At 41.0% G+C, this 12,368-nt stretch overlaps 1 protein-coding gene across 6 annotated transcripts in view; it reads right to left on the bottom strand.

The window, feature by feature from the left end:
* The window catches only part of WDFY3 (WD repeat and FYVE domain containing 3), a 436,497-nt gene that overhangs the window by 209,873 nt on the left and 214,256 nt on the right, over positions 1-12,368 (bottom strand). For 5 of the 6 annotated variants that reach the window (XM_073541724.1, XM_073541677.1, XM_073541696.1 and 2 more), the window contains 4 exons: positions 7,470-7,553; positions 4,601-4,778; positions 2,983-3,197; positions 2,227-2,339 (listed from right to left, as the gene is read on the bottom strand). In XM_073541724.1, coding sequence (XP_073397825.1) covers positions 2,227-2,339; positions 2,983-3,197; positions 4,601-4,778; positions 7,470-7,553 — 590 coding nt within the window. The remainder of the gene's footprint in view (positions 1-2,226; positions 2,340-2,982; positions 3,198-4,600; positions 4,779-7,469; positions 7,554-12,368) is intronic. The other variant, XM_073541714.1, reaches the window with a different exon arrangement.

The following is a 12,368-nucleotide window of genomic DNA, read 5'->3' as shown; positions in this document are numbered from 1 at the left end:
CATTTGCGTTTTTTTTCGCGGTATTTTAGCGCTAAATAGCGCATGCGTTTTTTTTCCTATACTTTGCATGGGATGCGCTTATGTGCGCATACACATGCGTCTGTACGCGTTTTACCGCGCATGCGTTTTTTTGCGGTATGCGCTCGGGCGCACAAAATGCAACCTGTTGCATTTTTTGAGCGTCCGACTTGCCTCAAAAAAACGCATGCGCGCGCAATGCGTTTTTTTACAGCAAGACACCCATTATAAGTCTATGGTGAGCATATGTGCGCATTGGCATGCTTATGTATGCGTTTTTTTGCACATGCCTTTTTTTTTGTTAACCATGGAATTTAGGGGTTTGGGTTAGAGTTAGGGTTAGTTAAGGGGGTTTAGGGTTAGGGTCAGGGTTAGGGTCAGGGTTAGTTAGGGTTTAGGGTTTGGGTTAGGGTTAAGTATGGTTTGGTTAAGGGTTAGGGTCAGGGTTAGGGTTAGGGTCAGGGTCAGGGTTAAGTATGGTTTGGTTAAGGGTTAGGGTCAGGGTTAGGGTTAGTTAGGGTTTAGGGTTTGGGTTAGGGTTAAGTATGGTTTGGTTAAGGGTTAGGGTCAGGGTTAGGGTTAGTTAGGGTTAAGTATGGTTTGGTTAAGGGTTAGGGTTAGGGTTAGGGTCAGGGTTAGTAAAGTCATGGTTTGGGTTAGTGTGAGGGGCCACCTAATGTTGGAAAAAAAACGCAAACGCGGTAAAAACGCACTAAAAACGCATACAAACGCATAAAAACGCTGTGTTTTTTTCATGCATGCTCATAAAAATGCTTGAAAAAAACGCAGCAGTTGTATGCTTTTGTATGTGTTTTTTCAATGCGTTTTTTTGCGGGAAAAATGCGCTGCAAAAAAAAGCAAGTGTGAAACTAGCCTTAGTATAGTGCAGTTTTATATATACAGTATATATATATATATATATATATATATATATATATATATACACACACATACACACAGTATATATATATATATATATATATATATATATATACACACACACACACACTCAGTGTATATACAGTATATATATATATACACACACACACACACACACACACACAGTATATATATATATATATATATATATATATATCTCTGCCATATAGATATTTGCTATTTATTATTTTTGCTCTATAGTTTACATTTACACATTTATGCACTTTACATCAGCAGTAACATTGAAGGTCACTAGAGGAGTATTCACACTGATGGGGTTTGCTATCCGCACTTGGATGCAGCTGTAGAGATGGAGGTACAGGGGGATCTAAGTAGGCAGTGGTAGTGCAGGAGCCATACCTTGAGGAAGAGGGACGGTTCCCTCGAAACACGTCGGGAAGGCCCCTTGCACACGTTCATCCAGACGGACAGGTGACGTCACAAGTAAACCACACCCCCCGCTCGCCACGCTGCTACACGGCGGCGCCATCGGCTGAGGCTGACCGCCGAACTTTCCAGCAAACTTCATGGGGGTTTCATTCTCAAACAGGAGGACGCAGGACGTGCCCTCTTTTGGACAGTTTCAGAACGCCATCGTCATCCAGCATCAACGGAGGGACGGGGCATTGGTATTTTACAGAGCACATACAAGTAAGTGCCACGTTTTGGATCATTGAAAGACTGAGCATCTGTCCCATAGCAGTAACGCTGCTATTAGCGCGGCTATCTAACATATTCATTGTTTTTGGTACACTAGAAATGTCCTTCAATCCCTAACTAGAGTAACATTTTTTGCAGTTTAAAAATGTGTGAAATTAATTAAAGAGGTGCACATCTCTAACACCTGTCTTGATGAATCAGGAACTTCTCGAAAATATTGATGAATTGAAATACAAATAGACTAGCTTGCGGTCAGTGAATGAAAACACTTCAGTAGATTTGTGCTCAGTTGAGATATGTTTATATCTAGTCCATCCTTTACCAATATCATACAAATTGGGAAAAAATTAAACTAAAAAGAATGTTTAAGTGATGTAAAACTTTCAATTTACTCAATGATTTCTAAAAAATAGAAAATCTCTTTAAAGTTGTTCCACCCACCAAAACTATATTATATTCCAAAGTCCTTGGCCATCTATAAAATAGGTATTACATGGTGAGTCAAGTAAATTCTTACCTTCGGTAAATGGACGGATGAGAACAACTGCGTAAAATACTGCAAAAAAACAAAATGCTATAAAATAGGGTTTAAAGAAGGTATCAACTTACTTCTCATTTCTGGCTCATAGCTGAGAGAACTGGGCTTGTGGACACGATACTGTTTTAATAGACGTTTATCCCATGCCGCACAATTCAAAGGATTGCCAAGACGGAGAAATTCTCTGGATCAGCAAGGATAAAACAAATAGTTACAATAGTTACAATAATACGTTAAAGGGTTTATCCCATAAACAAACCCCACACAGGAGAGGAGAATGACTTGCATGGGGTCCAACTACTAATCACTAGAATGGGGGTCTCAAACTCCCCTATTGTGCATGCCTGACAACTGATAAACTTCACTTCCAAAGGTTTACGAGAGTGGTAGCGCACATGTAGGACTGACAGTGAATAGAGCTGTGGTCATCCACATGTACTGCTGCTCTATACAAAAAGGGACCTTAGGACCCCCATTTTCATGACTGGTAGACACCACCAGTCATACGTTTATCAGCTATTCTGTGAATATATGATAAGTCTTTGTTGGGACAACCACTTTAGGTTCAAAATATTCTTACATATATTCTGCATCTTTAAATTTCTACACCGCCCCGATGACTAGAAAGAGCGTCTGCAGGGTGAATATAACTCCATTTTCTACCTGTAGCCACACTTCCAATAAGCCTGTCAGATATGATTTAAAAGCTATTTACCTGTAGATTTTCCCCTTAGCTGAAGGTAAATTGCGATTTTTGCAGGCAACAGGTTCCTTTTAAGAAATTGCCTTTTAACTTATTTAGTAATACATTTAGCTGAAGGACATACCTCAACACCATGGGCTCCAGTGCTTGGGAAGCCAACCTTTCAAACATGCGCTGAAGTGGAGGGTGTAACGCATGGTCCTCATCGGCCAGGGCAGCGCTGCATCTGTGTAATAACCGGGCATGCAGCCCTCCTTCACACATGACCTGCTGATTCCGCTCTGTGTGTACCAATGACTGCAAGATGTTTGCAACGGCCAACTGGAGATCCAAGGCATGCTGCACAAAAAGAAACTAAATCAATACACAATATATTACGTTGGATAACACTGCCTTTACTTTCCTGGGGTCCATGCTTACATCACACACCTTTCTCCAAACATGAAGCTGCAGACACTATTTCCTTTATACTTTGTAAAGGCATTGTAATGATTTATATAGATCTGTAAACATAGTTTAAAGGGTTGTCCAGGAGTAAGCCACCGATGGTCTATCTGTGGAATAGGTCATCAATATGAGATTGGTGGGGGTCCGATAATCAGATCTGCAATATGCTCCGGTGGTGGCCTGATGTAAGCCGTGACCTGAGGGGAACACTACATCTGCGCACATTGTTAGGTGGCCAAGACCAAGTACTGCACTTTATATCTCATTCATTGGAATAAGTTGGACCAACCGGCTAATCATGACGACTTCTACTCCCAGAAAACCAAATAATGTTTAGTATGTCTAGAACTATTTAAATGATTTTGCAGTAGATTACCAGTTTTAGGTTATAGATTTGAACGGTTATAGATTTGGATTACACGTATGTCCTCATGACCCCACTTTCTGTGTGGCTCTGTTCAGTCTTAATAAAGAGATATTTTATATAGATCCCCATCACTAGTCACATAATTGGAAGTTATGTGTGGAGATTCCTGCAGATGGGGATTTGCCACTTTCAAGGTCAGAACACAGAAAATGTTGCCATTGGGACAGGGGAGGTCTAGGAACTTAAAAGGGGTTGGCTTGCTACAGGGCACAAGTTTGCAGACAGCCCACTATGTGATCGGAGACTTGTGAACCCTAAGAACGTGCACAGTGCCAGTAGTGGGCAGTCATTTGACCTCAAGTATGATATATTCATAGTTCCTGCCACATTTCGACTAGACGTGTCCAGCCTAATTCAATTTACTTGTATAGAGCGAGGCTGCACTCGTCTAGTTGGCACATGACTGCATGTATGCAAATAGCACACTTGCAGTCACGCTACTAGTTCTGGCAACAGAGAATCCTGACAGCGCGCATACTGCACGCTGTGAGGATTCACAAGTCTGCAGTCATAGAGTCTCATGCTGTACTGACAGCTCCTTTGCTTAGTCACACAGCATAGAGGCTGTCCTTCATGCAGAAGACAACACTGGTAGGGAAACAGAGCTGCAGAGCTGCAGTGACTGAGGCTTGGGAAGTGCCATCATGGTCCAAAGCTCCTCAGCCTCATTTGCACATTGATTCAAAAACACATTTCTCAGTAACGGAGGAACGGGTTGGCTAGTTAAAGGTATGGCTGGACCTGTCTTTGCAAGTGCTACATCTATATAGAAAAATAGCTTTGTTTGTAAAATCCTTGTTAAAAAATGATTAAGGCTAAATTTATTTGGAATCTATAACATGCTAGTATGAACCCTGGAAATACGTACTTCAGGTTGGGAATCTGAATCCACTGATGCTAAAAGATCAAGCATAGAAAGCATGGCACCCGGGTGTATGATAACCGCATCTGAGTTTGAAAAGGACGCTGGTCCCCCATGAGATTTGAGATCACTGATGTTTTTTGGAGGCATCAGGGAAGATGTGGACACTGTATGGTAGACATGCCTGCAAAGAAAAGTAGCATAAAATAAGAAAAAAGGTTAATTAAAAATCTAAGCAAAAGGGTTTACGGTATGTAGTCAGTGGAAAGTGTGACAAAGATGACTACGAGCCTCCAACCAAAGGGCGGAGACTAGTGATGAGCGAGCATGATCGGATAAGGTGTTATCTGAGCATGCTCGGGTGCGAACTGAGTGACTCCATTGTGCTCGAATAATATGCTCGAGACCCCGCGGCTGTATATCTCGTGGCTGGTTGACAGTCACAACACACATGCAGGAATTGCCTGTTTGTTAGGCAATCCCCACATGTGTTGCACGGGGGATCAGTCGTTTTCAAAAATGTCAATTCACAAGTAAAATATATATTTCGGTGAATACAGACTTTCCCATTTCTGAGATAGATGTCAGTTGAAGATTTTTAGGTTCAATGGAAAAATATGAATGTCTTGTAAGAAGAACTTGCAGCAGAATATCTGTGACTGCCTCTAGTTCCTCCCTGCCATAGACTTTTAAAAGCACCAACTGTCATCTATGTCAGTAATGGGGAAATCGGTCTTCACTAAACACAGATTTTACTCATTTTAACCATAAATTGAGTGTGAATGATCAGTCCACAAGGAAAAGGAAGCAGATATCTCTGATAAGGTAATTACACAGTTGCATATTTTCAAGTGTACTATTGATTTATTTACTTATTTTACTCATTTACATAGCACCATTAATTCCATAGCACTTTACAGACATTATTGGCACTGTCCCCGATGGGGCTCACAATCTAAATTCCCTATCAGTATGTCTTTGGAATGTGGGAGGAAACCGGAGAACCCAAAGGAAACCAATTTATCAAATAAAAATGGCAGATACTCTAAAAGTGCTACGGCAAGTGTGTTTAGATGTACTTATTAAGAGGGGTTGGGTCTAGAAAGGGTTAAGCATACAACATCCTGGGGTACCAAATCTTCGGAATTTTTTTTTTAAAGGTTTCTTTAGCCAAAGTTGTTAGCATTTCATTGACCATATAAAACCTCAGCCTCCTTATCCTGTCTCTTTAAGAATAAAAAAAATAAAAAAAACACTAAAGCAAAACAGTGTTAACCCTATGTTTTTTTTAAACTAATATGAAAATAATCCCACACTAACATTGCCCAATAAAAAGCTTCAGCCGGCGGCATTAATAATATAAATCCTCGCATGTGCGAGTCCGCCATCCCATAGAAAATACGGTCTAAAAATAAAAGCGGCCTAAATATTTAATTGAATGAAAATCTGCTGCATTATTCACCGCCGTCTTTGAATCTGTGCTTTCGCTTTTCTCTAGGCATTTAGGAGAATTTTAATGAGGCGTTGTAAAACAAAGAAGGAGTAACAAAACACATTAATAGCGGAGAATTTCAGTTTTTCAGGAAGGAAAAAAATTAGAGTGGTATAATTAAAAACATGCCGAAACATTCAGAGACCGAGATCAAAACAAAGTAAAGTAAATGTAAAGCGGATCGCAGCAGTGGGCTTAAGCATGGGATGAAGAAGTGTGCATTTCCGTAGTATGTTCTCATGGGATCACGCACGAGGCAGGCCGGTGTCTACAGGATCGGCATGACTATAGACAGAGCGAGCGGACCATGTAAGACGCCCCCCTAATGCATAGCGCAAAGAAATACTAATTACTAAACTGTGTACGATGGGGCCAAATACAATTATAATACACCTTTGAAGAAGTCCTAGCCATTAGCTATTTGGCAGCTTCTTTTGATTAGGGTGACCACAATTTTTGTCCCAAAGTTCCTTAGACCGAAAGGTGGACAGAGTTTATGTAAACCCTGCCCAAAAGTTGGGGTTCCAGGGCATTTCTAGGAGCGATGAGGGTTAAAATGGTTGTCCAGTCTTAAGTTACAAGTCTGCAGACACTCTATGTGACTGCAGACTGTGGTTCCTTACAACGTGTGCACTGCACACTGTGAAGATTCTCCAGTGCTTAAGCGGGTGGTCATTGGCAACAATCCAACTAGACTTTTTCTGGACTCACCCAATACATTTGCATTGAGACAAACTGAGCGCTTTGAAAAATCAAAATTTCCCCAAAGTCCAAGCTATTATAATAGCCACTGTCCTTTGCAACAAAGGTAGGATGGTAATGAAATACAACCCACTAAGCACGAGAAAGACACAAGACTTCACAAAAGGGAAGTTACGAAGGTTTTAACCTCAAAGGGAATGGGTCATCAGTTTTTTTCCACCTAATCTGAATGCAGCGTAATGTAGAGACAGAGACCCCGATTCCCAGCGATGTGTCACGTACTGGGCTGTTGGCTGTTGTTTTGATAATCTGCTGATGAAATAGTGATATTATCATTACAGGACTAGTAAGTCTGCTTCCTTGTAGTCCTACCATGAGCGCTGTATAACCCCACCCCCACCACTGATTGGCAGCTTTCTGTCTATGCACAGTGTACAGAGGAAAGCGGCCAATCAGTGGTGTGGGCGGAGTTTATAACATCATGCTGCTCATAGAAGAGGAAAAAAAAACATGGCAGCAAATTCCCTTTAACGGTCAATTGTTTTGTACTAAGCTCATCACCGTCCTAAACTCGACACTTTCGATACCACAAGTAATAATGTGAAAAGAATACCCATATTCAAACAAACACGTTAATAAAAGCTGAAATGTTTTAAGCCCTACTAATGGATGTATCAGTACCTTTTTCTGGATAGAGCAGGAGTGCCCCAGGGCGAAGGGAGAGTAGTCTCATTTGTCAAGCAAGGCGGGATCTGTTCTGCACGACTACAGGTGTGATAGGTATGAGCGGGATAGAAAAAAGTTAGAAAGACAAGCCAAAAAGTTGTGTTAGTTGTATAGCAAGTGAAGAAGAGAATTACACAGAAGCATCACAGTGCAAAGGACAGATGTACGTAGGGGAGACAAACATGCGGATTTCTTCAGCCACCGTTGTGTGTACAAGTCTGAATGGAAGGTAATCTATAATTAGTGCTGCCCCATTTCCTCTTCCTGTCTGATTCTTTATGGAGGAAGCATGCACAAGTCATAGTACATTAAATAGGATCTGTTAGCAGTCCAGACACGTCTTAGGAATATGTGTTTTTGGCATCAAAATAGCAATTCTTACACCGCTGCAATTTGCCATTCCTCTGTTATTCATCCTGGAAATACATCAATAAACTGACAAGTAGGTGTAATCAGCATTCAAAAAGTGTGCCCTTAGACAGTCTCAGATTCTCAGCACTGATTAGACAGTGCCAGAACCTCTACGGACACCCCCCAACTGGTAACACCCCGTAGTCAAATTATTCAGAAGGAATAAGAGGAGTAACAGCACAAAAGACTCCAGAACTGGTACCTCCTGAAAAGTTACATATTTACTAAACTATACATACAAGAAATGCTGGCCAGGACAGGTTAGGTCTCCCGAAATATCTATTTTACAGGAAAACTTACAGTAAGACTACCGGTAGATATAACACTGTTTTTCCGGAAAAATTCACACACTGCAGACTCGTTGCAAAAATGTTGCGACTGTTCCATATATCTGAATAAGGCTTGCAGAAATCCAGAAAAAAAAAACATCATAAAACGGACTTTTGCAGCAAATCTGCTGTATGCGAACGTACTATAAAACAGCTCAGTCAGCAGATTTCACAATACAAACTGCATATATTACTAAATAGATTTCTTAGACCTCATGAAGTCTCTATTTTGAAAATCTATGTCAGGCTGCCATAATAATCCTTTATAAAAGTTTAACTCATTCTCGGCCCACTTAGACTGACCGCTCCTCAGCGTGTCTCCTCCTTGCGGAGATCTGACACAGCTCGGGACAAGCTGCAGCTGCCAGTCATGCACGGTGAAGACTGAATACGCTTGGATTTATGATCTATTTTATTCTTTAGACAAGGGGTGCACAACCTGCGGTCCTGAGCTACATGCGGCCTGCAAAGCCATTCTGCACAGCCCCCCCAACTATATGGGCAAAAAAAACACTTTTCTGAGGTTACCTATAAGTGAGCAGCCACACACAGAAGAGTAGTGTCAGTGCAGTTTATGGGAGGTCTGAAACAATAGATAAGTGGAAAAAAAAAATGTATTGTAGTGAGCCATGTACATGCATGACCTCTTCCTCTGTAGGGCCTATTCACACAGTTTTGTTTTTTATGAGGAGTTAGAAGCAGATTTTACTATAAATACACATAAAAATGATTCAAATACTCTTTGAATAAGCTTCCTATTAGTTATACTGTGAAATGTTCAAAATAATGTGAAAAAAACATTACTACGTACACTAAAGGAGCTTTTACCATTAAAATCCGTATCGGATTCAGTTTCTGATGTGGATTTAGGAGCAGAATCTATTTCTAAATACGGTACTTGTAAAAGAAAACCCAGTGTGAACGTACCATTAGAATGTTGATTTTTGGAGGTAAAAGTCCTGCAAGTACAATTTGTACCCATCAGACATTTACGGCACATACTTTAAGGCTATGTTCCAACGCCGCGTTTTCACTGCATTTTTTTTTTTGCTGCAAATTTTAAGCTGCATTTTACAATACCAGTGAAAATGATGAGATTTCAGAAATCCCATATACACACAATGGTTTTTTTGCTGACTGAATTGGAAAACTAATTTCAAAAACTGACCGTCACATCCAAGCATGTGTACCTGGAAGCCACGTTAAGGCATTTCTCGTTTTCCAGGTCCCTATTTTATGCCAATCCTCACTAAGACTGTAGTCTCCATCTGAATGGGAGCCTATGAAAAATCCTCTGTTAGGACTGAAGTCTATATCTCTGTGGAGGGGAAATGGCCCTGGTTTGATTAAAACCACCTGCGGCCATCAGGTGGAGTGCTCAGTCAGAAGGTAAATGAATACAAATTTCAAAAACTGACCGTCACATCCAAGCATAAGCATAGTGTGAACAGGTGCTTAACCTACAGTCACCAACTCATATATATTCAAGCAAAAAAAGGAAGCACACTGTAGCGCCAAACCATGCAAACATGAAAAATGAATAACGAATTGCATTACTGCATTAGAAGTATGAAAAATTGAGAAAGTTTAGCGCATAAAATGGCCAAGTTATGTGTACCTGAAAGCCACGGTAAGGCATTTCTCGTTTTCCAGGTCCCTATTCTATGCCAATCCTCACTAAGACTGTAGTCTCCATCTGAATGGGAGCCTATGAAAAATCCTCTGTTAGGACTGAAGTCTATATCTCTGTGGAGGGGAAATGGCCCTGGTTTGATAAAAACGCCTGCAGCTAACAGGTGGAGTGCTCAGTCAGAAGGTAAATGAATACAAATGTCAAAAACTGACCGTCACATCCAAGCATAAGCATAGTGTGAACAGGTGCTTAAACTAGAGTCACCAACTCATATACATTCAAGCAAAAAAGGAAGCACACTGAAGTGCCAAACCATGCAAACATGAAAAATGAATGAATTGCATTACTGCATTAGAAGTATGAAAAATTGAGAAAGTTTAGTGCATAAAATGGCCAAGTTATGTGTACTTGGAAGCCACGTTAATGCTTTCTTGTTTTCCAGGTCCCTATTCTATGCCAATCCTCACTAAGACTGTAGTCTCCATCTGAATGGGAGCCTATGAAAAATCCTCTGTTAGGACTGAAGTCTATATCTCTGTGGAGGGGAAATGGCCCTGGTTTGATTAAAAATGTCTGCAGCTAACAGGTGGAGTGCTCAGTCAGAAGGTAAATGAATACAAGTTTGCATGGTTTGGTGCTACAGTGTGCTTCCTTTTTTGCATGAATGAATTGGAAAACTGCTACATGTCAGTTCTTTCAGTGTTTTTTCACTCATAGAAAGTGCAAAAACGCAGGTATCAAGTTTTGCCGCCTTGTTAGTGAAAAAAAAGCAAGTACGGCAGTATGTGAAACCCTGCTATTTTTGTGATTTTCTCAAGTATAAACCATAATGTCTTGCTCTCTTCACCTGAGAGTATGGCAGTTGGGATTAGTACAGTTTAATTAAAGGGAACCTGTCAGCAGTTTTGGCTGCTATAAGATACGGCAACTGCCTTTCAGGGCTTATCTACAGCATTTTATAATGCTGTAGATAAGTCCCCGATCCGACCTGCAAGATAAGAAAAATAAGTTTTATTATACTCACCAGGGAGGGGAGGGGGCGGTCCGATGCGGTCCGGTACGAAAGGCGTCGCAGGTCCAGCTCCCTCCCATCTTCATGCGATGTCATCCTCCTGCTTGCTTACTGGCGCGGCTCCTGCGCAGGCGTACTCATCTGCCCTGCTGAGGGCGGAGTAAAGTTCTGCAGTGCGCAAGGCCTCTTTGACCTTTCCCAGTGCCTGTGCACTGCAGTACTTTGCTCTGTCCTCAACAGGACAGATAAGTACGTCTGCGCAAGAGCGCGATGCCGGGGAGCAAAGAAGCAACAGGAGGACGACATCACAAGAAGATGAGAGGCGTCAGACCCGGACCTACGATGCCCATCGGACCGGTTTGCACCGGCAACCCCACCACCACCACACCCACCCTAGAGAATGCTGTAAATAAGCCCTGAAAGGCAGTGGCTGCATCTTATAAGGGCAAAAATAGGCAACAGGCTCCCTTTAAATTAATCATATGTGCAAAGTAAACATTCGCTGACCAAGGTGGAAAATTGAACAATACCTGATCAACTCAAGGGCTGACAAAGGTGTGAAAGAAAACACTGTCCTTCAAACGCCATATTCTGCCAATGTGTTAAGTAAACTATTCTCAACCAATTCACCTATCCGAGCTGTTACTTTTGTATGTGTATTTTCTCATGAAATTTTTTGGTTAAGAACAGTCACTATAACATCTCTTCCCACTTAATAATTTGATCTAATTGCCCTGTTTTCCAAAAAATGGTTTTATGGTTTCACATCTCTCTTGCATTGGTGACCTGTGTTCATGCTTTTGTTGTGGAGGCAAAGATGAACTTGGGGATCCTGAAAAATAAACCAAAAAACACAGCCAAGCCTGCTTTTTGTAAGCAGCATTTTCACTACCAAGAGAGCAGGTTTTACCTGCAGAAAAAATGCAATATGTGAACATAGCCTCAACAGGCCAAAAATGTGGCAGAAGGTAATATCCCCTTTAATTTTTAGTGCTACCCCCAGACTGGTTGCGTAAGACAACGTGGCCCTTAGGCCAAAAAAAGATTGTGCATGTCTCCTATAGATGGATTCAAATGTTCGTCTTTATATCAGAAATATACAGCCAACAAACCAGCACTGTCAGATACAAGATCCATTTAATAATGTATACAGTTTATACTGTAAAATCTGGTGAAAGATCCACTTTAGGTAATAGTCCTAACAAATCGAAAGATATCAGCTGAAAAAAAAAATATAATAGTAGAATTTGGGGAGGATTTATAACAATGCCATAATATCCATAAAGCGCTTTGCACAACATCATCCTCACTGTCCCCATTAAAGCTCACATTCTAAATTTCCTATTGGTACCCAGGGGTGACAAAAGTTTTTCTTTTTTTTTTTTTTTTAAGTGCAATTACTTATGTCTGGTTGTGGTGATGCCATTTTCCTGGTGAGGATTTGGAAGTGCATGAAGTTATCATCGTGC

This window comes from Dendrobates tinctorius, unplaced genomic scaffold (genome assembly GCF_039654945.1).
Source record: "Dendrobates tinctorius isolate UK_male_01 unplaced genomic scaffold, ASM3965494v1 ptg000011l, whole genome shotgun sequence".
In the NCBI taxonomy this organism is placed as follows: domain Eukaryota; kingdom Metazoa; phylum Chordata; class Amphibia; order Anura; family Dendrobatidae; genus Dendrobates; species Dendrobates tinctorius.
Note: the sequence above shows the minus strand (reverse complement) of the source record. Positions and strands in the feature narration are given on the sequence as shown.